Source organism: Pavona decussata, unplaced genomic scaffold, assembly GCF_977016875.1.
Source record: "Pavona decussata unplaced genomic scaffold, jaPavDecu1.1 SCAFFOLD_2, whole genome shotgun sequence".
Classification (NCBI taxonomy): Eukaryota; Metazoa; Cnidaria; class Anthozoa; order Scleractinia; family Agariciidae; genus Pavona; species Pavona decussata.
In genome coordinates this window covers 2,522,501-2,549,205 of record NW_028145426.1, presented here as the reverse complement: position 1 = coordinate 2,549,205, position 26,705 = coordinate 2,522,501, and the positions used below count along the sequence as shown (strand labels likewise).

At 38.3% G+C, this 26,705-nt stretch overlaps 2 protein-coding genes, 1 long non-coding RNA gene and 3 pseudogenes across 3 annotated transcripts; 1 reads left to right on the top strand and 5 right to left on the bottom strand.

The window, feature by feature from the left end:
* Positions 1-7,940: 7,940 nt before the first annotated feature.
* LOC146490008 (uncharacterized) lies at positions 7,941-8,573 on the bottom strand (annotated as a pseudogene).
* A 1,805-nt stretch (positions 8,574-10,378) lies between these two features.
* LOC146490007 (uncharacterized) lies at positions 10,379-11,992 on the top strand (annotated as a pseudogene).
* A 6,731-nt stretch (positions 11,993-18,723) lies between these two features.
* Positions 18,724-20,621, bottom strand: LOC146490006 (uncharacterized). The gene is made up of 4 exons (XR_014866982.1): positions 20,522-20,621; positions 19,964-20,180; positions 19,541-19,624; positions 18,724-19,038 (listed from the first exon to the last, which is right to left on the bottom strand). It is a non-coding gene; the product is annotated as an uncharacterized LOC146490006 (long non-coding RNA).
* Positions 20,622-21,021: 400 nt separating this feature from the next.
* On the bottom strand, positions 21,022-23,797 carry LOC146490005 (uncharacterized). The gene is made up of 2 exons (XM_085121529.1): positions 23,126-23,797; positions 21,022-22,864 (listed from the first exon to the last, which is right to left on the bottom strand). Exons 1-2 carry the CDS (start codon positions 23,412-23,414, stop codon positions 21,855-21,857), a joined length of 1,299 nt encoding a protein of 432 aa, XP_084977655.1. The 5' UTR covers positions 23,415-23,797; the 3' UTR covers positions 21,022-21,854.
* Positions 23,798-23,981: 184 nt separating this feature from the next.
* On the bottom strand, positions 23,982-26,068 carry LOC146490004 (uncharacterized). Its single transcript, XM_085121619.1, has one exon. It carries the CDS (start codon positions 25,446-25,448, stop codon positions 24,186-24,188), a length of 1,263 nt encoding a protein of 420 aa, XP_084977745.1. The 5' UTR covers positions 25,449-26,068; the 3' UTR covers positions 23,982-24,185.
* A 191-nt stretch (positions 26,069-26,259) lies between these two features.
* Positions 26,260-26,705, bottom strand: part of LOC146490003 (uncharacterized) — a 4,937-nt pseudogene continuing 4,491 nt past the window's right edge.

Genomic DNA, 26,705 nt, shown 5'->3' with positions numbered 1-26,705 from the left:
TGGGTGGGCGTTTTGAAGCTCATTCATCATTTGTAGGTAGATATAGGCCGATTTAGCATAAAGTCGGTAGTAGCGGCAAAATAAGGAAGCATGTCATAAACCGATTGGAGGTGCAGACTCCAATTTCCGTGCATTCGGCTTTTATGAATCTGTGCAGTATTCTACCATCTCCATAAATGCAGTCTACACAACAGCAGTCCGTTGATTCTTCATTGAACTTTGCACGTGTTTAAGCTTTTCTGAAATTCTTGGGACCACTTCTGTAGAACAAACTTCCTCTTCTGTGAATTTGCCTTCTTTAAGTCGTCTTAGCATGGTTCTCGCCACCTTAAAGTCATCTTCAACACTTTCGCTTCTGGATTCCGCTTGGACGTCATCAAGTTGTATCTGTGAAGGAATGTCGTTTTGTGGGAAACTGCTGCCGATTTGACTAGTTGGCTCTCGAACTTTACTAGCCATCTCTGTGGTGTCAGTACAAGACGCCAGGGCGGTACGTGCAGTCTCTGTGGGATCCGCATGCGAAGCGAGCCGCGATAGTTGTTCTTTCGTTCTGATCTATATTACGGCTTCCTGTTTTTTTGGACCTGGTGAAAACAAGACGGCATTTCTTATGTACGCATTGGCCAGTTTTCACCTGGATTGTGCACTGGTCGAGTGTCTGGCTTATACTATTAACTGATGTTTCTGCAACCCTTTTCCGTCAAAGTGACCGTGAGATCGCCATTGTCTATGGACTCGCTGCAAAAGCAGCAAACCATGATGCATTGTAGCTGCATACGTCTTCGTAGAACAAATTCCCTTAGAAGGAATCATATTAACATTTCAATAACTAATTCTGTTTATGAATTATTAAGCGTTAGGGTATTTACCTGCAGTACGAATTGAAGAAAAAGGCTGAAAGTAGTGAAAGAAATCGAATTGCCAAACTGTTGAAACTTGTTGTTTCTTGTTTTGAACATGTTGAAAGAGGTGAAACATCCACAATGACATGTCCTTCGCAGTCTTTTATCCATTAAGAAGACATTTTTTAATAGCAGTTAAGAACGAGTATTTGTAGTTCTTTCTTAGACAATAAATTTTTTTTGAACAAAACTTTGTTGAATAGCTTTAATCTCTCCTCAGTTTGTCGAGCAAGTCTTCTTACATCGCCGAATCGGGCGCCTTTGAGTGAAAAAAAAGAAAAGGCTTTAAAACTTTAACCGTAATTTTACCCTCTATCTCATACACATGTAATCGCATGATTCCTCGTAAAATTAAGGATTACTATCACTTGTGTTTTCAGAAGTTTCAGAAATTACCCTGGTCGCTTAAGAAAACACGCGTGATATTATTTGTTATAGATTTTACTCGGCCACATGCGATTACATATACAAATAACCTAATTATGCATGATAAAAATACAATGTACAACATATATCAGACTTACCGTTTCTCACAGTACGACCCTGCTATAAAAAGAACAAGTAGATACTGCAGAGAAACCACAAACGTCCTGTAATAAAAGTAAAAGTCCGTGAGTACAGAACTTACAGGCAATGCAGCGAAACCGGAACTAAATGCGTCCATGTTATACTGTTGGAGTCTGGAACAACTCAAATCGTATGTTTTAATCTAATTATTTTATTTTTATCTGTTAATAACATTTTTTGTACATTATAAACATTTATTCTAGTTCAAGATGGCTTAGAACCGCTCAAAACAACTTTATTTTGTGTGTTTTGATTTATTATTACTTTCCCCGACGTGGGTACCCTGTGGTACATGCTCCAAATATTACAATGCTTAATCTAAGCATGTTACACCACACGAATTTTGGGGAACTTTTAGTATGTTAGTAAGTTGACCACTGTCTATCATTTGGCAGTGACAGAAATTCTGTTGCAATTAGTTTGACTTTGACCATAAAAATTTTATTAGATGACTGGACTAGTAGGCAAGTAATCAGTTACAAAAAGCTGAATATTTTAAGTTAACGTCATATAAAACTGTAGAGTTTTGGCATAATTATGCACCCCCCCCCCCCCCCCCCAACAGGGCCTCAATACTAATCATGACAACCTGTGGCGTTCCATTTCATAACATTATTAGAAATTGTAGAAAAGGTCAACTTATGTTACAATGATGTACAATTCCTGTATATATCTCAGCAATTGAACACTCTTAGCCGAAGTCACACTTGTTACATCAACATCCCTATGGACAATACAATATTTTTTTTCCAGTGTTAGAATGAGAACATTGCACCCGTTTCATTAGCAATAATCAACATCCCAGTAGCAGACTGGCTGAGAAAGTTACATGTTTTGTAAACCAATAAGCTTTAAAATGCTTCAAACAATTTAAAAATAATCTTACATGTACACACGAAGAGAAACAAATATGTGAAATTCTCCAGTGGCAAATCACTGTGTCACTGTAGTCTGCTTTAGTGCATATTTTCACGACAACATTCATACAAGAATAGCTTAAGCAAAAAGAACTTAATTAACTTTGAAAAGAGACGAAGTTACGAGTTGAACAGGCTTACAGAATCTTGAAAACACTGCCGGTCTGGCTTACCACGAATAGGGCCAGGGGTCGAATCGACCCTGCAAGAGACACGCACCAGATAAAAAGCATCTTCAATATGTTCTAATTTTGAAAATCTCCATTAAAAGCAAAAAAATGCTGCCAAGATCACGATAACAAGGTGAAACCAAACACAATTTACACTATGTTTATATATAATCTGTGAGACAAACGTGTGATATTTACACAAGGTTACATACTCATAAAGCTTACCATGAAGATTGAGCGAGGGCAAATTATCCCCATCGCCACAAAGAGGTTCCCTGTTAACTCTGAAAGCAAAACATGAGCACAAATTCACGTAAGTTACCGCCTCATGATTAGCAAGATAAGCTTAGATGTCATAATTGCCCAAAAATCTAGAACGGTTTATAGTCATGAGCCTACGCAAAGTCACATCCACAGGATCTTCCCACACACACAGTTCTCTACATATTCGCCATTACCGATCACAGTTATAGCACAGCTACGTGCCTTCACAAAATCACCGAACTGAACACCTACTCAATCACACGAAGAGCCGCAAAACCCTAAATTTTGGCACGGCTCCCAGCAGCACTTCAAAGAATTTGGAATGTAAGGGCACATTCCTAAAATATTTTTACCTAGAGAGGTGAACCGAAGGTGTCAAAAAACCACAGGATCCCAAACCACATGTCAATTAAAATGACACACTGATCTTTCACTTTATCGATTACAAGAAAAAATATCACGTTGTGAATTAAGCGTTGGATGTAAATTTCACGCTGTGAATTAAGCCTTGCAAATGAACAATACATGTAATTACACACCGTTCTAGGAATAGACGCAAGCCTGGTTGGCGGGTTTATTTTCATTATTGTTATGGAATGATTAGTCTTGGTCTTAAATGATGTTAACCAGTAAATTTCAGCTAATCAAATGATTAATAGCGCATTTAAAAATGAAGATCTGATCTGAGCTACGCTTTCATATCTTTCGAGACTATTTATATCTTTACTTTTCGCTCTCCGTACCATGTCCACCGTGTTAATTAAGATCTGTTTACTCCTTGTGAACTGGCCACAATTCGTTACTGTTTTATGAATTTTAACATCGATGCGGTTTCGCTGTTTTCGGCACGAACAATGAAAATTTATCGCGTTTTCAAAACAACTCGCGTCCAGTTTCAATTAATATTCTATTGTGACAAGCGGAAATTGCGATTTAACAGTTGCCATTTTTAAAGGCCAACATTCACCTTCGTTGCTTGTCACAGTGAAATGCCGTCCTTCAAAACTAAGTGCACAACTTGTCTTCGCGAGTTTGCCACACAAAGAAGCATTCAAAGAGTTTTTAAGCAGCATGGCTGAGTTGATCAACTCTTATTTGAAGCCCGATGTGAAAAGCAAGTGGGTCAAGATCTGCCTAATAATGGTCCCGAATGCATTCTTAGAGTCGCTTCTTCTGAGTATGGGCCTCACTAAACCATTTTCTGCAAGGGAAGCGCTCCATCCACCTCCGCTAAAAATGGAATTGTGGACTGCGCTATATTACAACGTCTACCATATTTCGGTTCTTACGAATGTATTTGCTGCCATTCTGCCATTAAAAACAAAGGCGTATTTTCGCTGCAACCAAGAAGTTCGAGCTCCTCAATCTAAAAGCAATCTAACCACCCAAGAAAAAATTGCCCTTGTCAGGCAACGCGCTGGTTCGACAGTCAGTGAGAAACCCACATCAAGACGATAGCTTAAATGCGAGGAGGGAGAGTGGCCATGTACCGGGAATTTGAAGTTATATCGTGGCCAAACGTTTTTGCCCATTCAAACTTTGGACATCTTCGCCTAAGATTTCTTTGGAAGACGTAGAACTTGCCAATTAATGGACGCTTACAAGACCTTTTATGCGAAATGTAGACTTATTAACTGCTATTTTCGCTAAGATCGCCGATAGAAAAAAATGCTCAGTTTGCACAAGATGTTGGAGAAGAAAGTTGTTTGAGACAATTTATTGACTTTCTAGTGGAAATTTCACTTACAGATTATATTTCAGTAAGAGCAAATATACGAGTTTATTGTTGTACATTTCTAGGATTGGTACTGGTTCACGTTCAAAAGTAATTGTGGTGTCATACAAATCTATTTACTATCTCAGTTCCTGATTACAATTCATGCGAACAAATTAAGACTATGGATAAATCACGATTTCATGTTACTTCTGTAACTTTAACAAAGATTTTTTCAAACAGAGCTCCAAGTCTTTATTTTTAGCCCACTGAATAGCATAGTTCTCTTTCTTAAAAAAAAGAAACGATTGTATAAATTCTCATTTCATTACTATACATGATCAGTTCACATTATTTTTTTACTCGTGAGTTCATAACTACATGTTTGTTTGCATTTCTCTGAAGGGCCACTAATGCATCAAGCAAAAAAAATTCATTTAAGAGTTAGACAAAAATTGAAGATCGGAAGCTTGAACAAAACAGTTATGTTTATCCACATTTGCAGCTTCTAACTGAAGCGTTGTCCTAACCAACAATGTACAGTGCTATATACAGTGATATACAATGCTGTTCTTAAACTACGGTTGAATGTTTGATTTTAAAATGATCATCACTACTGAAAATACTGCTTGATGTTACTAATCAACGCTCGATTCTCGGGTGAATGATCTAAGCCTTTCTCTGCAATAGCAGGAATTTTAAATTTCAAAATTGCATAGAGTGATCTGAAAATAAAACAAAGCGCAAACACGTCAGCAGTGACCAGCATTGACCAGTTCCGGGGCAATAAACGAGTTTGCGTATTGCCCTCCAACACAAAGGGGTTTTGCTTTAGGCTTCTTTGCCTTAGTTGCAAAGACTCTTTTCCCAAAGTCAATGATGACTGGATTCACCTGCAGGTTGGCGTCGTGGTATTATAATTAATGGTCAGTCATGGATGTGTTGAAGTGCATCAGAGATCTTGCAAATTATTGCCCTCCATTGATCAATCTCAGTGATCTCTCTTCTATTTGCCATCCCCATGGAATTGAAGAACAAGGCGGTAGGCTTGTTGCTATTGAATTCGATTTATTGAGGTCTTAAATCAAAAGACAATTACAGGGGACTGAACTTGAGATAGCGTGGATCATGCTAAGAAACCACTGGTTGATTATCTATCTATAGCAGTTTTGTCACATTTTCTCTCTTACAAAGAAAAGAATAAAAAAAAAAACAACACTAGTACTGCAGTATGCAAAAGAATCACGCCTAATGTTTCAAAGTCATTGAATATTAGATTCATAGGTTCAGCTAGGAACATAGTCATTTAAGCTGGGGGGTGGTCTCTGTATACGCTGTGATCTGCGAAGACTTTGAGGGGGTGGTTGTTGCTGAGGCACAGGGCTGATGGGGGATTGGCTGGGTAGTTCGGCTTGTTCCAGTTCCGATGTTGAAGGTACCATCTTAGGAGTGTCTGGAATGGGAGGTTCATTGGAACGAACCAGTTGGCGAGGGTTCCGCCTGTATGTTGACTCCCCAACTTTCACCTCGTAGCTGCGAGGACCAACCTGGCCCATGCAGGTGCTTGGACTCCACGTTCACTGTCCTGGAAGTCTCATACGCACCGTGTCGCCTTGGTGAATGGGCTGAAGTGGTTTGGTGTGCTTGTCGTGATAAAAACGCTGTCATTCCTTCTGGCCCAGGAGAGCACGCATTTCCCCATGGTTGGAATATCGTGGCTGCAAAAGCGTACTAGCCACAGGAAGCAGTGTTTTACAGCGAGGGCCCATTAGGGCGCTGGGCGGGACTTGTCCCAACTCCTTCTGTTGGCGTGTCTCGCCAGTTGAGCAGCGCTAGAAATTCTGACTAACCTGACTCACTGCATTTGGTGAAGAGACGCTTCACTGTTTTGACTGTGTTTTCCGCTTTCCCATTGGACTGAGGGTGGTAGGGCGAGGACGTGATATGCTGGAACATCCACGATTTCGCAAACACGGTGAATTCTGCGGACGCAAACTGAGGATCGTTATCAGTGAAAAGAGTGTCAGGGATGCCATATCTTACGAATGTAGCTTTCATTTCTTTGATGACACTGCGAGAGGTTACCGAGCTTAGATGGGCAACTTCCACGAAATTACTGTAGTAGTTGACGATGACCAGCAGGGTGCGGTTGTCCAGCTCGCAAAGGTCGGCTGCGACCTTAGACCAGGGTTGGTCTGTAATCTCATGTTGTAGCAGTGGTTCTTTGGTCTGCTCCGGGCGGTGTGACAAACAAATGTCACACTTTGAAACGTATTCCCTCAACTCCGTTGCCATGCGAGGCCAGTAGAGGGCGTCGCGCGCTCTACGTATGCACCCTTCAATGCCGATATGTGAGCTGTGTATGGTTGCCATGAGTTCCTTGCGAAGACTGGCAGGCACCACCAGACATTCTCCCTTGAAAACCAGCTTGTCTTGTGCGGTCAGGAGGTCTCTCATGTGGTAGTAGGAGTAGAGGGGTTCAGAAAGGTCTGATCTTTTCTCTGGCCATCCTTCCTTTTTGGTTGTCCTTAGTTGCTGCAGGACTGGATCATCAGCTGAGGCGTGCTTGATTTGGTCCCATTGGCTGTCTGTGACAGGTAGAAAGGCTTTGTAGTCCACTTCCTTCAGTTCTTGGCTGAACTCACACGCGTTGACCTCTGGAAGGGATGCTCTACTTAATGTATCAGCTAGATACATCTGTGTACCCTTCTTGTATACCACTTGTAGACTATTTCTGCAGCCTCAAAAGCATTTGCTGAAACAGTTTAGGCGCAGAATTGAGCGCCTTGGTGAAGATTGCTTCTAGCGGTTTGTTTATTTCGTAACTGTCAATGTACTTGCCAATACCAGCCTTTCTTCCGAGGAGGGGTCTGATGGCATTGTTTTCAACAAGATTACAATTTAGTTTGCATTTGTAATCGTCACGCCACACTGGTATGCAAACTTGACCCACGACTGGCAACTTCGCGCTGCCGTATGCTGTGAGTTGAGTGTTCAAAGGTGTCACATGGTCAAGCGTATAGTCCTTAGTGGCTTTCTTGTATAACTCCACTGGAATCATGTTGCACTACGCTCCCGTGTCTGGCTAAAAACGGAGATAGTTTCGGGATGACAGTTTAAGTGTAACCAGCTGAGAGTCATCCAGTTCAATTGCTGAGATATTTTTGGCATAGAACACTTCCAAATCGCTATCAGGGTTGTCGACTGCTCGGATAGATTTGTGGTGGTCGTTATCTTTGGTATCTTTTCTCTTACTGCAACATTTAGCCGCAAAATGTGACAGCTTTCCACATTTCAGACAAGTCTTGAGGTATGTTGGGCATAATTCTTTCTTTGTGTAATCGTGTTCGAAGCCGCAGTTCCTGCATTCCTTAGTGTTTGAGTGTTTACTGCCAGGAGTTTTCCTTTACTGTCGATTAGCTTCTTGGCTTTTTGTCTTGTTGCCTCTGTTCACGGCGTTCACGGTTTGTCCCTTGCTGTTTCCGACAATTTTCATTTGAGCCAGCATGCTCTCGGAGGCTCTGCAGATCTCGTCTGTTTTTTCAAGGGTCAACTTGGTCTCCCTCAATAATCTCTCTCTGACTTTACCGCCACGAATGTCAAACATTAGACGATCGTGAAGTATCTCCTCTGGTGTAATTTCTTTAAAATTACAGCTACATGTATTGGCAAGCTTTCGCAGGGCCGTGCGGTATTGGTCGAATGTTTCTCCTGGCTCTTGCATCCTATGGTTAAATTTAAATCTGTTGAAAGGAACATTGCGTGGTTCGCAATATTCTCCAAATTTCTTTAATACTGGTTTAATCTTCTTGTCATCTCCATCGTTTTCCCAGTCGTTAAAAGTTGAGTACACTTTGCGTGCCTCTTCGCCGATCACTGTAAGAAGTGTAGCGACTTGCACACCTTCAGCTTTCTTGGAAAGCTCTGTGGCGAGTGCATAGTTGCCCCATGCTAAGAAAAACTACTTCCATTTGTCCGCTGCTTTTGGACTGTGTATCTCTAGTGCGGGTGGTGGCGGCAAAGCATACCCCGTGGCCATACTTCTCTGGACGCTGTTCGGATAAGCTTTGTGTAATATTGTTCCACTAAACCTCTCCACTGGCTGCCACCATGTAAGAACAAGGCGGTAGGCTTGTTGTTATTGAATTCGATATTTATTGAGGTCTTAACTCAAAAGTGTTCGAAAGTGTTTAGGGGACTGAACTTGAGATAGCGTGGATCATGCTAAGAAACCAAAAACTTTTTCCGGTATGAAACGCTCACTGGCTGATTATCTATCTATAGCAAACACGCGGTTGCGGTTTGGAGATAAGCAGTTTCGTCACAAGGCTGACTGGCTTTTGCTTCACCATTGCGCCGAACAACAGCGGTATGCCGGGGTTATCTTCTAGTTTCTCTATAACTCTGGCCTCGTAGGCTGCTTCTTGCCGGAGCCTTAAGTGGTTACTTTCTGCATCTTTGTGTCGGTCGTTGTACTCCTTGATAACCACTTCTATTCCTCTATAGTGGCCCAGAAAGCAAGTGCCAAACGTCCCACTGCCTATGGACTTTGAGCCTCTTTCGCGGACAACATTGGCAGGGTCAACCTCTTTGAGATCTCTGGCTATGCTTGCTTTTTTTAGAGTTGCCATCTTTCTCTTTAAAGTGGTCTCCGTGGCTTGTGACGTTTCTTTCGGTTGTGCTGCTTGGGCCAGTGCAGCGGAGAGGATCTGCTTTCCTCTTGAAAGATATTCAGTTGATTTGGCTTTTCCCTTGTCGACTGGCTTTACAGCAAAACCAACCTTCTGCTTTGCTTTCGGAGCCATGTGGCGCTGGGGAATTTCGTTCTTTTTCTCTCTTCTTTGTTTCTTTTGTTCTCGTCTTAACGTCTTGTAATAATTTGCCCTCTTGGATTCTTCCTCTTTATTAACATCGAGTGCTTGACGCTTTCGTTTTAAATTTTTCTTGGATTCCGCGCCCATAGCGTATGTTTGTTGATCAGTGGCCACCGCAGCTAACACACAAAAATCAGATTTCTTGTAAAGATTGCCACCTGCGCGCCTGAAAATTGCAAATCCGGATAAGGGGCGGACCATTAGAAATCTCGGGAGCTGGAGGGGGTGAACATTACCACAAAAATTCCTGCAAGGGAAATTTTTTAAAAAAATTCCTGCAGGTAGTCCACCATACAACAACAATTCAAGCATATGGAAAAAATCTCCAGCAAACAACGAAAAAAATTCGTGTATTCCCCATGGGTTCCCAGGTGGGGGGAATGGATCCACTGATTAAAAATAACAAGGCTCAAGGCTAACGTTTCAAAGAGTGCTGACGACAGTGCTCTTCAGTAAGACAAAAGGTCAAGATGGTCGTCAAAATGAAATATAAGTTTAGTTTTGTTTTGTTTTCGAAAAACGGCTATTTTTAGCATAACTGCTGTGATTCATAACGCTTTTCCCATATCAAGAAGTGACACAAGCGGGTGAAAAGGTAAGCTCACTTGTTAACATGTGTAGATGTTGATTGATGATTTACAGTTTAGTTGAAATTTTTAAAAATGGACCTGCAAAGTCAATAAACACTGGGCCGGGTTGTTCGAAAGCCAATTACATTGTAACGCTAACCCAAGATTAAAAGTTGATCTCAGGCCGGGGGCAGAAAATGAACCAAATAAAAGTAGCATGAGAAGACACAAGTGGCTTGTACTGTAAGTATCCCGGAGAGCTCTATACAATTCCTTATAACTTTATTATAAGGAATTGTATGGAACATTTTTGGCCTTAGTCGAGGCGCGGCGGGTGTTGAGACGTATGATCTTAGAGAGGTGTTTTTCACGACACTCTTCTGTCAGAAGAATGTCACATAATGAAAGCAAACCAGAAACAACTGAGGAACAAATCCGGCTTTCACATGTCATCAAGTTGTTTAAAACGAGCATTGAATTTCCTGCACGACAGCTGGCCTTTGTTTTACACTATTTCATCGATCACGAGGTCCTTTGTGTTTCGATCTGGCCAAAATAGTTCAGTTAGCTTCGTAATTATGGCGCAATTTGTGAGGGATTTTGAACATGAAGAAAAGCGAAAAGAGTGAGTTATTGAAACACGAAAAAACACTCCAGAAGAAAGAAACAGGCAGAGAAAAAAATGGAGAAAGAGGAAACAAGAGAAGCAAAAGGCAAATTCGACGAACAGAAATGGTGAACTACAACAGTCATTCAACCGCAAAGTAAATGACTTGGTGCTATGTACTTCGGAGGCTGAGAAAAAGAAGCCGACTCCTTCGGACCAAGAGCCAGAAAATGTCAAGAAACCCCGTCCCCTTGCACTTAAACCAGGCAGTGGGGAGAAGGAAGTGGACTCGCGTGGTTACTCAAGACCTTCGAAGATGATTCGAATGGCTGTTGGTGCCTATGTAATTGTCCCGCAGAAACCTCGGGAACGTCATCAAACCTCTTTAATTGCAAAAAATACCACAGCGAGCAATGGATCCAAATTTGAACCCAAAGAACTAAGACCAGAAAACATTGAATTCTTGTCTAAAACTCCAGTTGGCAGTGGAAACTTTGGAAAATGCTTTCTCAGGCACTATCGAGGCATCAAAGTTATTGTCAAACAAATGACCCACAATGAAACGTCGGAGGATAAAGAACGTGCAAGGAGAGATTTACTCCATGAAGCAAAGGTTGCTTCTGCTTTGGGGGACCGTCCGAATCTACCCATGATTTTTGGTGTAGTTACAAAGGCCTCACCATTATGCCTCCTGACCCAGTTTCATGGTGTTCAGCAAGAAAGTGTAACTCTCCATCAAGTGGCCGATACTATGTAGTTACTAAAGCAAAATGTATTTCTATATTTAAAAAGATATGTAGTGCTTTAGGCCACGTGCATTTTAAAGGATACCTTCATAATGACATAAAAGGAAACAATGTAGTACTAGAATGACCCCTCAGTCTCTGAGGAATTCAGGCCAGTTCTCATTGACTTTGGAAAGAGCCTTAAGGCTTCATCTGTTACACTGTACCGCAGAAACGGCACCGCTATGAAATGCAAAGGGAAAAGCTATTTAGCCCCTGAGGTTGTAAGTGAACGACTCTACGGCATTGCCAGTGACATTTTTTCATTGGGGAGAATGCTTAAGGCGATATCGTCTATGTTGGGTTTTTATGACAGGGTCCGAGAATTTGTTAAAATGTCAACAAGAGATAAGCCGTCAGAGAGACCTAGCCTTGATGTTTTCTCTCGTAAGATTGCTGAAGTTAAATTTTAGGTGTAGTATTTTCCAAGTCAGCAGACCTAATAGCGGATAATAGTTTCATTGAAAGATTGGTTATTACAATGTCAGCGATTTTGTTACGGAGTACTGTGTAAGTCCTTATTAAAAATGAAGGACAAGTTTTTCCCCACGATTTGACCTCGAAGAAAAAGTTTATGACCCAGCTTACGTGAATAAGAACCTATTGACAACAGGATAATTTAAAATAATGACTACTGGATGGGAGAAAATCTTTCATAATTGGGTGTAATTCCGTCGCACATTCAGTTTCTCGGCAATCGCTGTAAAGCTGTTATGTCGTCTCAAAATCGGACCCTGAATTTTGTCCGTTTTTCAATTAGGAGGGTAAACAAAATTAGGCATAATAGTGCTGGTCAAAAATAAAATATTTGCTACCAAAAAGTATCATTATATCCCTTTATAAATTTTTTTATTTCGCCATAGTATTCAAAAAGGACATTTTCTGTCTAACAATTGCTCATTTAAATAAATGTAATGCAAAAGGAGTAGTGTTGAAGAAACAGTTAAGCTGCAATGGAATGGAAAAAAGCGTATCTTTGCAGGAAAACAAAGTTGATAGCCGAAGTGAAAACGAAGACAAACATACCACGAGGCCTTAAAGCACCCACTAAGCACTGCATCTGTTTTGCAAAAGGTCAAAACAGTGAAAAAAACCCATTTGGAGCAACATCAGAAGCAAACTTCGCGGTTAACGGAACTATAAAACTTCCCCCTTCTAACGGTTTGGCTTGGGAGCTGCTCAATGGTCGAGCACAAAATTCCAGCCCAGCTGATAATACTAAATAAAAATTATCTTGTTGTTGTTAGTTTAGACTCTAAAAGCCAAACATTTCTTAGTCACAACCCTGTGTGAACATCAATATAACGAACCCAAAAACATGATGAAATGCCGCTGTTGTTCTTGTAATCCACACCTGGGAATCCACACTAACATCTTCCAAAGATCATGCTACAGTTCCGAGTTGATTAATGAGAATTGCCGTTGACAGAACGAGCGATTTTGTCTTCCTCAATATAGTTTATACTTCCTTCTTCACTGACACATTCCCTTTTAAAGTTCGCTGTTCCTTTGCTGGCTTCTTCGGGTATGTGAATTACAGATGGGTGACCAATAACTTTCCCACTGTTCCGTTTGAACTTTTTTCTCAGTTTCCTCATTTTTGATCTTCGCATTTCCTCAACAGTATGTTTTCTAAACTTTGACATCTTATATTGCTGAGATCCGATGCAATAACTTGAGGGCAAGAGTCTACCGATCTCAGTTCAGTAGATTTGTTGTCAATCAGTTTTCTCTTTGAAAAAAAGGTTTTCATATGAGACTTCGTTTCTTCTCACATTTGCTACTAAAAGCCAATCTATTGTTTGCGACAATAGCGGGTTTTTTTGTCAAGTTTGCCGGTCACGCGTCATATATTGAGTGTATTGTTTCAATCTGCTTAACTAAGGAGAACTCGAAGAAGTGAGAAAGTTCATTGACTTTCGGCCCGCATGCATTTGCAGAGGAACTCGATCATTGCTAAGCTACTAGACAAGTGTGTTGACCTTGCGAGAAAAAAATGTCTTTTTCAGTTCCCTGTAAACTGTGTACAAAGAAGTTTAAAACAGGTGTTTCATTGAAAAAACATTTCGCATTGAAACACCAGGAAAGGAATCTCGGGATAGTGCGATTTTTGGACGAATCAAACAGTCCATGTGAACAGCCAAAAGCAGCGGCACTTACTGACGAAGAAATGGAAGATTATCTCAAATGGCCTGGGGTTCTTGTGGAGCGAATTAACAGATCACTGGTACCGGATCACACAGGTAAATGCTCTAACCCGCAATGTGTTCTTTATTTTGGTGTGCTTGGACTTATGCACTTACTTCCACCGAACTTTTTTTCATCAAAAGGGAAATGGTGCCGTGTTGACTGCCTTCAAGTGCCACAGAAGTACTTCGCTCATCTGCTTTATCGTCTGGGAAACCCTATGGTGGACAGCGTACGTGATGCTTAAAGCTAGTGCTAGCGAGGATCTTAGAGTCCCTGTATATATATGACGTAGCAATGATTACAATTACTATGCAATATTGATCATGAGCGCCTATGCTTCCTTGCTCTTACAGTCTACAGTAAACCCTTATAGCAAAGCGATGGATCTTAGGGTCTCTGTATGTATACCACGCAACAATGTTTAAAGAAATTAGAAATTCAAATGCAGAACGAACGCAACATCTCTTTCAAATACATTGCACCTACTTGACTGAGATAAATGTAACTATAGTGAAGTCTTACAAAAAATCGAAAAGTAAGTTTGCCGTACTCTGAACAACGTGAGTAAAGCCTCGGCCACCATATCAGTTCTAATTCTCTTGTACAGCGTCCCTCACCTGAACCAATATCTAGATACGAGCGGCTTGTAGGTCTTGAGTCTTGCTTTCTCGCTCTTGCTTTTGCATAAGCTAGTGCCTCTTCTGCTGGCATTTCGGACACATCAGGCACTTCATCGCTATTTCTGAATAAGGCTCTTGGCCGAAATTGCAACAGGTCTTGCTATTCCCTTGAAAATCAGTTGATGGATGTGGGGAGCATCACGTACGCCTTGTAATACAGAGGGCAAAATTACATATTCCTGATTGGCTGAGCACGCCAGTTCTACATTTACATACTCCAGATTGGCTGAGCACGCCAGTTCTACATTTCGTTGGTTTCTTTATTTTGTGTCCAAAAACAACGAGTTCTTTCAAGTTCTTTGGAGTTCGACTGTTTAAGCCGAGTTGTTTGTACCACAAATACATGGAAATCAAGTGCTGCAGCTAGAAAGAAAATTCCTAAATGTTAAGTTTCGTGTCTTACAAGAAACAGCAAAATATCATTTGCGTCAAAGCTAAAAACTTTTATCGGATTGACATTTGTTTAGCTGAGAAACTGAAATCAGTCACGGCAAACAAGTGCTTTCACCTCGCTACTTCTTCTTACAATGAATGATAACCGAGCATAACAGTGTCCTTTTCATGGGAAGAAGGAGCAGGTCAAATTCAGTGGAAGAAATTACTCCGTAAGTTTCTTCTTTAGATCCACTGTTTGCTATTTTTATCGATCTATTTTCGCGTATTTTCAAGCAGTAGGAAGCTTCACAGCGCAGGTGAACAAAAACCTGACATTAAGTTTTATCGTTGTTAGTTTACTCCTGAATTCAACTATTCTCTCTTCATTACATGTGTAAAATTTACGACTCAGTCAATATTGCTCCTACTGAAATCCAAATAAACGTCAAGAAAAGGAGAACACGGGGAAATCACTCTTGGTTGCTTGGCACAGATCTTTTGTGTGTTTACAACTGAATGAGAATTGGTGTGAACGAAACTGCCCCGAGACAAAATGTTGAAAAATTAGTTTCTCTACAAATATTTATCCTATCGAAGAGATTGAAGTATATTTGAAAAGGTTGAAATACGTAAAATAGAGTAAAAACATTGATTGTTGCTCAGAAACGCATTAGACTAGTAAACAGCTAGCAAGTTGCCTAAATTGGTAGGAGTTGCGTTCAAGTTAACAGAGAAAGAAAAATTCATCGTCGTTTGCTCATGTTCTCCACAAATTCCTTAAATTAGGTCATTTCACGTTGTTGTTTTGCGGAGGACGGCAAAGAAATGTATCAAAATTTAATTGCGGAGTGATTGTTTTTGTTCAAATGTTGTTGCTACCGTCGTCGTTGCTTAACAGGGTTCCCAGACTTATTTGGCGCTCGGATAAAAATGTTTGAAAAATCATAACTCAGTCAATATCGCTCCTTCTAAAATAATTCTGGACCTTACAAAAATTTTAACACTTGGTTGTAATTAATTGCGGAGTGATTGTTTTTGTTCAAATGTTGTTGCTACCGTCGTCGTTGCTTAACAGGGTTCCCAGACTTATTTGGCGCTCGGATAAAAATGTTTGAAAAATCATAACTCAGTCAATATCGCTCCTTCTAAAATAATTCTGGACCTTACAAAAATTTTAACGCTTGGTTGTAGAGCAAAATATCAGAGCGTTTTTTTTAAAAAAAACTTGTGCGTGTTTATACAGTCCAAGCGCATGAAGGCAGAGCAGCACAAATGCATTGCATGTACACAGCTCAAAAACAAAATGTTAAAAAAATAATTTCTCTGGGAATATTGGTGGTATCACGGGTAAAATGTGTAAAGCTTGCAGCACATAACATAAAGAAAAAATATCGATTGTTGCCTGGAAGAAAGCATTTTCGTTTACAAATGATTTGTAAACGACCGTCGAATTAAACGTCATGATAATATTTTTGGTGTTCTGAGGAACTGAGCGACCCGGGGAAAATGTTTGGAAATTCAAAACTATGTCAATTCTGCTCCTATAGCAGTAATATTATTCTAGTCTCTATATAAACGTTAACGAATGGAAAATATTGGAAAATAGTCTTTGGTGTTTGGTAGAATTATTTTAGAGCTTTTAAACTTGCGTGCGATTACAAACACATGAGAGCCGTGTGGTGCCATGAAAACAACACGACCACAAAAAAAATATTTTTCAAAACTGATTTATAATTTCTACACAAATATCGATGGTATCGAGAATTTACAGTGCATTGCACTGTAATTGACGATTGAAGCATCTGTCAGTAAAGCCTTTAACACGTAACATAAAGAAAAATTATCGATTGTTGCCTGGAAGAAAGCATTTACGTTTATAAATGACCTGTAAACGGCCGTCGAATCACGTAAACATGGTATTTTCTGTGAGAGCAAGGTAGCTCGCGGGGTAAAATGTTTGGAAATTCAAAACTGTGTCAATTCTGCTCCTATAGTAATAGTTGTAGTATCTAAATAAATGTTAACCCTTTCCCGTCCGAGGGAAATGGCAAATTTTTCTGAATCGCTTACTATGAACAGGGAGACCACATGTGATATACCATTTAAAAGGTATTTTCTGGGGTGTGCTATAAATCACACCAACAGAGATGGAGGAGGTCACATATTAGAGTGAGAAAAGTCCAAAACGAAAGAAGAAAAACATTTAATATTTTCTTATTCGTTGTACATACTGGGTATCCCCCTAAACTATAGTTAATGTACAGCTCATAGTGCATTGCTTGTTGTAAGATATCAACTGGACCCTTAACGTACAAAGGAAAAAAAATCCAAACGTTTGTGGGGTGGTAAATCAAGTCTCATATAGGACGGGGGCATGATTTTATGCCTTCAATTTATAGATCTTTCAAAGATCTTTTGGTTGTGCAAATTTCACTCAAATCGACCAAATACTGAGCTCATAATTGCGTCTTGTGCCATATGGCACTCTTGGGTGGGAAAGGGTTAACAAATCAGTTGAGAATACGGGAAAATAGTCTTTGGCTTTTGGTACAATTATTTCAGAGATTTTAAACTTGTGTGTGTTTACAAACACATGAGAGCCGTGCGGAGGGAATGAAAAAAAAAAACGGTCATGAAACAAAATGTTCAAAAATTAATTTCTATACGAATATCAAAGGTATCGAGAATTTAATAAACGATTAAAGTATCTGTGTAAAGCTTGAAACACGTAGCATAATAAATTATCGATTCTTGCTTGGAAGAAATTATTTTAATTTACAAATGATCTGTTTAAATGCCGTTGGAACTACGTAAACATGGTATTTTTTGCGAGAGCAAGTTATTAATATAGCTCCCGGGGAAAAATATTTGGAAATTCAAAACTGTGTCCATTCTGCTCCTAATTATTAATAGTTCTAGTCTCTGAATAAACGTGAACAAAAGGAGAATACAGAAAAATACTCTTTGGTGTTTGGTAGAATTATTTAAGAACTTTGAAACTTGCGTGTGTTTACAATCACATGAGAGCCGTGTGGTGCAAATGAAAAACACGGCCACGAAATATATTTTTCAAAAATTAACTTCTCCTCGAATATTAGTGATATCGAAAGCGATGAAAGTGGCTTAGTAAAGCTATTTTAGAGCTCTGAAAGTTGCCATAACTGATCACAAACAGGTGATATAGACAAATGTGAGGCTTCTTTAAACTTACTTTTCTGGCCGGCCTGCTCTAACTTGCTATTTATTGCTCAATTTCATGTTGAACTTTGCTTAATCGTTTCCGCTTTTCTGATTTCTTTTACTCTCTCTTTCTCTTCTTTCTACGTTTGTCAACATATCGAACGAAAACATATAAATTGACTTTGTATGTTGTGTTCTTTATCATTTCTGTTGTAAATGCACCTCGCCATGCAACTTCCTCGCCAAACAAACACGGCGCATTAGCATTGTGGGATTGCGTCAGTCGGACGATCGTACGGATGGACAATTGACGTCCTAACCAAACCAAAATTTTTCGCTTTCACAGGTTACCAAATTCTTTTAGCTATGGGGCTCCACACCGCGCCTCCGGTGCGTGGAGCTCTGCTAGTATTAACATAATAACCAAGTCAAAATTATTACATATACATACATGCATACATATATAACTTTATTTTATTTCAGATTGAAGAGAAGCACATGGTGCTAAAATCTCCTAACTATGTGATATAAAAAACAACAAAGATCTAAAGCTTAAAAAGGGACTTAACTGCCTAATTTATACAATGATACAAGAAATTACATAACAAAATATCAATGAGATATATGTTACAGGTTAAATTTGATTTCAGGTTAAATTTTTTAAAGCTAGGTCGATTCTCAATTTCCTTTGTCTCCTAGCACTAACTTCTCATGAATTAGGGTTAGGAAACAAAGAAAATTGAGAATCAACCTAGGTTAAATCAAAATTAACGTCAAATCAAATTTAACCTGTAACATATCCAAGTAGACATTCCCCAGGAGGAGGAAAAAAACTCCTCATAAAATATAATCTACGATATTACATTTAAAAGTAACAAGCGTTTCTAGTTAAAGGTGCAGGTGCACGGTTTGATTTTTCCAAAAAAATACTTTTTACCTTCATCAAGGACACATACCATTCTCAACTGAGATCACATTGTCAATGCCAGTTAACATGTCTGCATATTCACATAGCCATTCTTCTCTGCTGTACTTGAATTTGGGCTGGAAATCATCCCGCACGTGACAAGTCTTTTTTGCATCAAGGGTGTACTAAAAGAAATCCTGCCCAAACATTAATGTCGTGAGATGGTCCATGACCTTGTTCCATTGGATGTCTTCAGGGCTCTAGAAAACTTCCTTTGACTTCCACCCTCAACCAGCAAAATAGAAGGTGTACCTTGCATCCTGTTTACTGTTCTTTGCTGAAATATAAATTTAAACTTTTCTTGATGTTCCATCTCTTTACTAACATGATAGGGTATTGAAAGAGAATATATAATAGTCACCGGTTCACAAACTATATGAACATGATGATTGTATCCAAACAGTAGAAAAGAAAATAATATATCAATAGGAAAGGCCATCTCAGCTCTTTAGACGAACTCTGGTATGCAAAAACTTAAATATCGTTTTAAGCAGTATTCAAGGGCATTAACTCAAAATACTGCTCCTACACTGCTCCATTTCACAACTATGAAAGGCGATGGCACCAAAGTCCTGACTTATGTATTAATAACGTCAAATACATCGCCAAGGCTGTGTGCTACAAAAAATGAAAGAGAGCCCATTGCCTTCAACGTGTGAAATCCAAAGTGTAATCACCAAAGAGAGAAAATAAGGTGCCAGGATCCAATGGTTGCAAAGCACAGTATTGAAACAAGCAATCCAATTCAATGCCAATTAAGAATTAAGCTAACAAGTTACCTTCAATTGATTTTATTGATTCTCGGAGACAAAGGCGGAGGAACAACATTCTCTCAGTATAGAAGTGTACCAGCATTTAGTCAACTGCAATGTAACAGATCATACAGGGAAAGAACAAAGGAGGACATATTATTACCATTTTAATTGAGATTATTAAAAGACTAAAAAAGTTAGTACTGTTATTTTATTACACTTGATTTTAAAATTGAAGTGTTATGAACAGTTTGCTAACTGGAAATTTCTTTTAAGGCTAACTCATTTGTAGTCTGTGCCACAGATGAAATTAAACTCTGGTTAAGTCTGTCTGTGAAACAGTGCCGAAATCCTTGCTCTGGACTCCGTTTGAGGTCAAAGACAATGACCACTGCTGCTTCATAGACATTACTAGCCAAAGTTAAATTATATTTCCCACGGCTAACTCACTTGACAACGCTTCTCCATGGCGATCATGGCTAGAGGCTTTCATCCAAAGCTGGCGTTGGTCCTTTTGGGAAGCCTCAAATCCTTACTGACTAAATTATCTCGTGGACAGAAAGCGTCTCATGAGCATGGGTGCATGATCAATCAAAAGATGTCCATAATCGCCAATTCCAAGACTGCTCCCAAATAGTTCTCTTAACAAGAAACCCCATTCTTTGCACTACATAAAAATGTTTAAAATAAGATATGCATTTTAGTTTTTAATTTAGCTTGCTTAACTAATCGCAACAAAATATGTGGGGACTAGCTGGTTAAAATAGAGCAGGCAGATAAAAAAGTTCAGGGTGGAAGGTGCCTGCAGCAGGATGATCAATAACTGAACAAATACAAACTATACTTTAAATAAATCTTAAAATACAATGGTTATAATGTACATTATTTTCTTCCCAGAACTCATTCCTGTGTTTGCTAATATTCTGCTGTTAGTTGAAAAAGTAAGAGATAAAAATGCAAGACTTATAATAAAAATTGAAGCAAGGTTATAAATAAACATAATTTTACCTTGACATCAAAGAGGTCAACCTCTCCTTGTTCTGTCTCTTTAAACACTTTTTCACGTGTTATCAGGGCAATTTCCTTCCATTCCCTGCACACCAAGAATTTAATGTTTATACAATAGGTTAAATACTAAGAATGTATTAAGGCAAATAAGTCTTTGACTAAGACTCAGCGACACTCCATTTCGATGAGAAGCAGTATACCTTTAATAATCAATTGATGTGTTTGGCAGTGATTTACAAACAATTAACAATTATTACACTAATAAAAAGCAATTACATTACAATAACTCACAGGTAACTCAAACTTAGCTTCCAGTCGGTAAGATCAACAATTACCCTTTTCACCAATTCCAGTTGTATGTTTGCAACAGAGGTCACAAGTGCATCCTCTTCGTGACTTGCACAGCTTCTTGAAAAATAGGCAGTCTAAGACTGCAAGTGTCTACTGCAGTACTGGTATAGAAATATGATATAAAAGAATTGAAGAAAAGGGAAATAAGACTGAAATGAAAACGAAGAGGGAGGAGTGGAAATAGGATGAGGATTAAAAGAAAAAAAGGTTGTAAAAATGTTGCACAGAATACTGGTAAGAAGAGATTAAGCTGGTATCATTTACCACAAGTATTTTGTATGAAGAGAACTATAACTTTAATCTAACATAAACACTATATTATATAATCTTACAACATGAACCACAACTTTGTACTGAATTAGCAATGCAGCAAAGTTCTAAACGTAAAGTACTGAAAGCAAAGTTCTAATCTGAAACGTAGGCATAAAATGCAACAGAATCTAGTAATCTATACTGAACTTATGAATGGCAAGTATCATTCTTTAAGAGATACAGTATTACAGCATTGTGTAACAACTTTACTAGATTTGTCTTCAAGCATGGTGATGGGCCCAGATTTTAAAAGAGAGAGCTTCAAATCATTATCTGAGATTTTATCTTTTACCACAAATATTTTCTTTGAAGAGAACTGTAACTTTATTCTAACATAAACAATATATTATAATTATAATCTTACAACATAAAGTACAACTTAGTACTGAAAGCAATGCAGCAAAGTTCTAAACGTAAAGTAGTGAAAGCAAAGTTCTAATCTGAAACGTAGGCATAAAATGCAACAGAAACTAGTAATCTATACTGACCTTATGAATGGCAAGTATCATTCTTTAAGAGATACAGTATTGTAACAATATGCATTGTTTGTGGCATGCCTTGCTTGGGTGTCAGAGTCAGTTTATAAGTTGCTGTCTTAGGTCTGAGCGGCCATTAAAATAAAGGGTCACAGTGCTTCTCAACGGCATCTTCTCGCTTAACTAAACAAGTATTACAGAAAGTTTGTAACAATTTTACTGGATTTGTCTACAAGCATGGTGATGGCCCAGAGCTTCAAATCATTATCTGAGATTTCGTTTAGTTTGTGAAGAGTTCCATTTAGTGAAAGAAAACTCTCTAGAGCATCATTAAATGCAGTATAATGCAAAAAGGTGTTGTTAATCTGAATTACTAATTTACACACAAGTTTTGACTTAATCATAGAACTTAAAAAAAAATTATTGCAGTTTTTGCAGGTAATCATATCATCAGTTGTGTCATTTTCTATGTTTGCATTACACAATAAACAGCAGTGACTTCGGGCTACATCTACACCAATAATATTCCCCTGTATGATGTTTTCATGAAACATAGATTGAGAAGATTCAGTTATTTCCACATCCTCTATAAGGGAAACTTTAGTGTCAACACATGTGTTTACATATTTTATGTCGTCAAATATTTTAACCTTCAAGTTTTCGAGAAGATAAGATTTCCTACGCTGCACTTGATCAATAGCATTCTCCCAAAGTTCTAATCTGATTGTTCCAGTATCATCAGAAATCATAGCATCAGTTTTGAAGCAAGTTGATCCACGTACGATTAGCTTTCGCTTTTCTTCATATTTAGAGATCACTTTGATTTTGAGGTCGATTACAGCATATGTGGATTTTGAAGCTATGTCTGACACACTGACCAATCTGTTACTAAACTTTGGTTCAATATTGAAATCTAGCAGTGTTGCCTTAATGGATGTTTTGGCTTTCTTTTTTATGGTCAAATCCATTTGAGTAGCATTCCTTTTATTGGGACTATAGTTTTCACCATGAATTTCCACTGGAGTGTTGGTAGCTTCTAACTGCTTGAAATTATTTCGTTTTTGAGGGTGGTAACACACAACTCGTTGACATTCAGTTGGTGAGGTTTGCAGCTGCATTTCAAAATAATTAGTTTTGAAGCTGTTGGCTGCAGTTTTTATTGGTGATAGCAGGTGAATATAGCCTTTGACAGGTGTGGAAGGTGCTGAAATCAATTAAATGATAAAAATGATAAACATCAAATATTAAGTTCTTATAAGGTATCATAAAGTTTGCGTGATTTGTATCTGTAGTTTTGGGTCCCCTGTTGCTCTGTGCTAGACTTATGGGATTAACGGATAGGGTTGTGCCACCAGCATTTAAAAACCCTGACTGTATTGTAGACATTGATATCCTTTCTGAGATAAAAAAAATGTACATCCTATCAAAGACTAAACCTAAAGTATTGTGATGTGATTAAACTTACCCTTTTCATTGGTAGTCTGCATCTTTTCTTGAGATGGTTGAGAAGAAGAGGTGGTTTCAACTGCGCTTGATTTGGGTGTTGTGAGTTCTGCAGGCATCTCCATCTCAGATTGTGGTGGTTGAAAAGGAGTTGCAGTTGATGGAGTTGCTGTAGGTTTTTTGGAAGTGTGGATTTGGGCTTGTGATGGTGGAAAAACAACAAGTTGCTCTGAATTTTTCATCTGTAATGAACAAACATTCATGTATATTACTATTAATACTAAAATTTTCTTGACCTTGTAACTTTTCATAATGTAGCAAGGAAATTAGATATCTAATAAAATATAATTTCACAGAATTCATTTTTTAATAAAGTCAGTAACTTAATTTGTGTTAAAGGAATTTATTAAAGCATAAATAGCCTTGTGGTCTGAAAAATAGGTCTCTAAAATACCAAAGTTTACTTGTGCTTCAGGTAAGCTGGTATAGATGTGGTCAATGCAAGTACTGCTGTCAGTTGTACTACATCGAACTAGCTGCCTATAAGTGTTATCTCTTATAAAACAAATCGTAAAGTGGTGTGCACTGTGAATTATCAACCAGTTAACATTAAAGTCACCAATGAATAAGTTGAATTGTCTTGAGAGAGACTGCAATGTCTGTCTGAGAGCACTACACATTTGCGTTATTAACACTGCAGGTGATCTGTAAACTGCTACTATTGTAATGTGCGGGATTATCATAAATCTTAAAATTGTTATTTCTACACCATTTTGATTAAAGCAATATGGGTATCCAGGATAAAGATCAACACGACTATAAACTGCTGTACCCCCAAATGGTCTTGTATTTTGTAAATCTGTTGTGGAGGCCTCATTTCTAAACAACGTGTATTTGTCATCTTCTAATAAATATAAATTGCCATTGTCAAGTTGTGTGAACCTAGTTTCTGAGAAAATACTGATATCAGTTTGTGAATAATTTATATCTCTTCGTACATCTTCAATATGTTTGTGTAATAATCTTGCATTGAGAAAAGACACTTTAAAACTAATTTGAGATACTTTATATATGGGATTTATTTAAAGAGACAGTTGTCCTTCAGTTCTTAAACGTTGCATTTCTGTTTGGACATCACCACTAACAGGTATTTTGTTTTCACACAAGTCAGTGATATAAATACCATCTATAGTAGTCACTCTACTTAATCCCACATAATGTATATGAGGTATTGCTCCTCTAGTATCAAAGTTTACAACTATTTGTGTTTCAGTATCACCTTGTGATCTATGGATAGCTTTGGCAGCAGCAGGTCTCAGTGGAAACTGCTTTCTTACAACTTGTACTGTTCTTGTCTTACCTATAGCAAACTGTGAGGTGATAGGTTTGATTGGTGTCCATGTTGGTTCAATACCCTGTACATATAACTGTCTATTATCATGACGGGTCTTTTCGCCAACATTGGCATGGTCGAACTGCACCCATATTATACCAGATGGTGTTGCTGTCTGGTTTACTTGTATGAGTTTTATAACATTACCAGCACCATTTGTCATACCATCATCTGTTCTAGTGTTGAGAGATATCTCAGTTCTCTCTCCTATTGCTAAGTTAAGTAAGGAATGCAGCTGTTTAGTTTTTCTAGGATCACTAGGTACTTGTTTCAAGATTTTGTCTCTGAGTTCTTTTGACTCAGCTCCTATGACACTGTCATGCGCTTTGATAGAATAATTAGTACCTGACAGAGCATTGTGTGCTTTGTCATTGAACTCATTTACTTTTGCATTTTGAATGAATAAATGTGGTGCATTTTTTGGATAGTTAGAACTAGTTTGTGAAATAGTTCTTTCCTTTAATTTCATGATATCTTCTTTGGTGTGGTAACCTTCCCTTAATCTATTCAACATTTCAGCAAAGTGTTTACTTTCTCTTTGTCTCATTATTTCATGAAGTTCAAACATTTTGAAAAGTTCGTGCCATAAATTAGGGGCAAGAATGCCATATTCATTGGTGTCCATATCTTTGAAAATATAGCCATCCATCACAGGTTGCAACTGGAATAAGTCGCCAATAGCAAAAATGCTAACAGCGCCGAAGGGTAATGAGCTACCTTTTATATCTTTAAGCCTATCGTTTATTTGTATATTGAACATGGTATTACCTACCATAGATATTTCATCTATAAATATAAGCTTAACTCCACCAAGTTGACATCTTATTGTATTAAGCCTACTTGAATCAAGACTTTTGTAGTTCCTTAATGACTGGCATGCTGGTATTGCTAGTGCACTGTGGATGGTATTTGCTTTGATACTATATGCTGCTTTTCCGGTGGGTGCTAACATTAAAACCTTTGTTTCAGCAAAGTTAACACCACCTCTGGTGATATAATACTTTAGTGCTGCTTGGTATAAAGCTTTAGTAAGATGTGACTTACCCACACCTGCACCTCCACTTAGAAAACAATAGAATGGTTGATCAGAAGTTTTTATCAAAAGTAAAACATGATAAAAAAAATTCCTTTTGTTCTATATTTAACAGTTGTACCATATGTCTGTATTCATCATCTTGCAATTCATTCATAATCAATGGTTGAGTGTTTAAATCAACAGAAGGTATTCCAAGATCATCTGATAAATTATAAGTCTCATTAAAATCAGAATGTAAGTCCTCATCTCCTTCGGCCTGGTCTTGTTGCTCAAGATTTTGTGTGCAAGGTGCTATATAATCATATGTATCTTCTGCTACACTCATTTCTTGTTGTATTTCATTAAAATCTTCATTGCAGACAGCATATTGTTGCATTTGTTTATCAATTACTCTAGAAAGCTGCTTATAGCGTTCTTGATATGAAGAAAACATCTGAAGTAAGTCTGTTTCTTCATTTCGCCATGAAGTAAAAAGCATAATTAGCTCACGGTAGTGTTTTTCTGGTTCTGAATGCTTATTGATCCATACACTTCTTATTATTATTCTGGCTTTAGATCTCTTTTTAGTTTTACTACTAATATAATCTGCCTAGATGCTTTTCTCATTGGCAGTTGTAATACAATGTAAACAGCTTCTTGTGCACTTATTTCAAAAATATTAAACTTACTTCCAATGTCTCTGACTTGCTGTCTAATGCTGAGATTGCCTTTTCTTGCTTCAGATATGATATGTAATTTACAATATATACAGCACATGCATATACATCCAATACATACTGAATGTCCATGTTCGCTCTTCATGCACTAAGACAAGCAGGGTTGTAATTGTTTATGCGTACCTCGTTGGATTTCTTTTCAGAAACACAATAGCTGTATTGAGAGAAGAACTTATAGCAAGCAAATAGTTTTCTTCTGTGATATTCAGATTTAACAGTAATTGATCAAATGTAATGTCTTCACCTTCCTTCATATCGTCTAAATACTTTGTGATAGACTTCCAATTATCGTTACGGGTTTTTATTTCACTTTGAGGCATGTCTTTATCTAAAGGGTACAGTATCTTTGTCTGTCTCATTGGAGGCTGAGGATAATTGAATCTACATTGACTTCTTGTATTCTTACGACAGGTATGTGAATGCTTGTGTATTTGTCTATTCACTAGATTCAGTAATA

Bases quoted from the DNA above. Each gene is read 5' to 3' on its own strand.
- LOC146490005 (XM_085121529.1), bottom strand. From the start codon at position 23,414: ATGAAAAGTTACAAGGTCAAGAAAATTTTAGTATTAATAGTAATATAC. The intron at 22,865-23,125 runs GTAAGTTTAATC...AATTGATTTCAG, and splicing joins GCAGACTACCAATGAAAAGG to CACCTTCCACACCTGTCAAA.
- LOC146490004 (XM_085121619.1), bottom strand. From the start codon at position 25,448: ATGTTAGCACCCACCGGAAAAGCAGCATATAGTATCAAAGCAAATACC.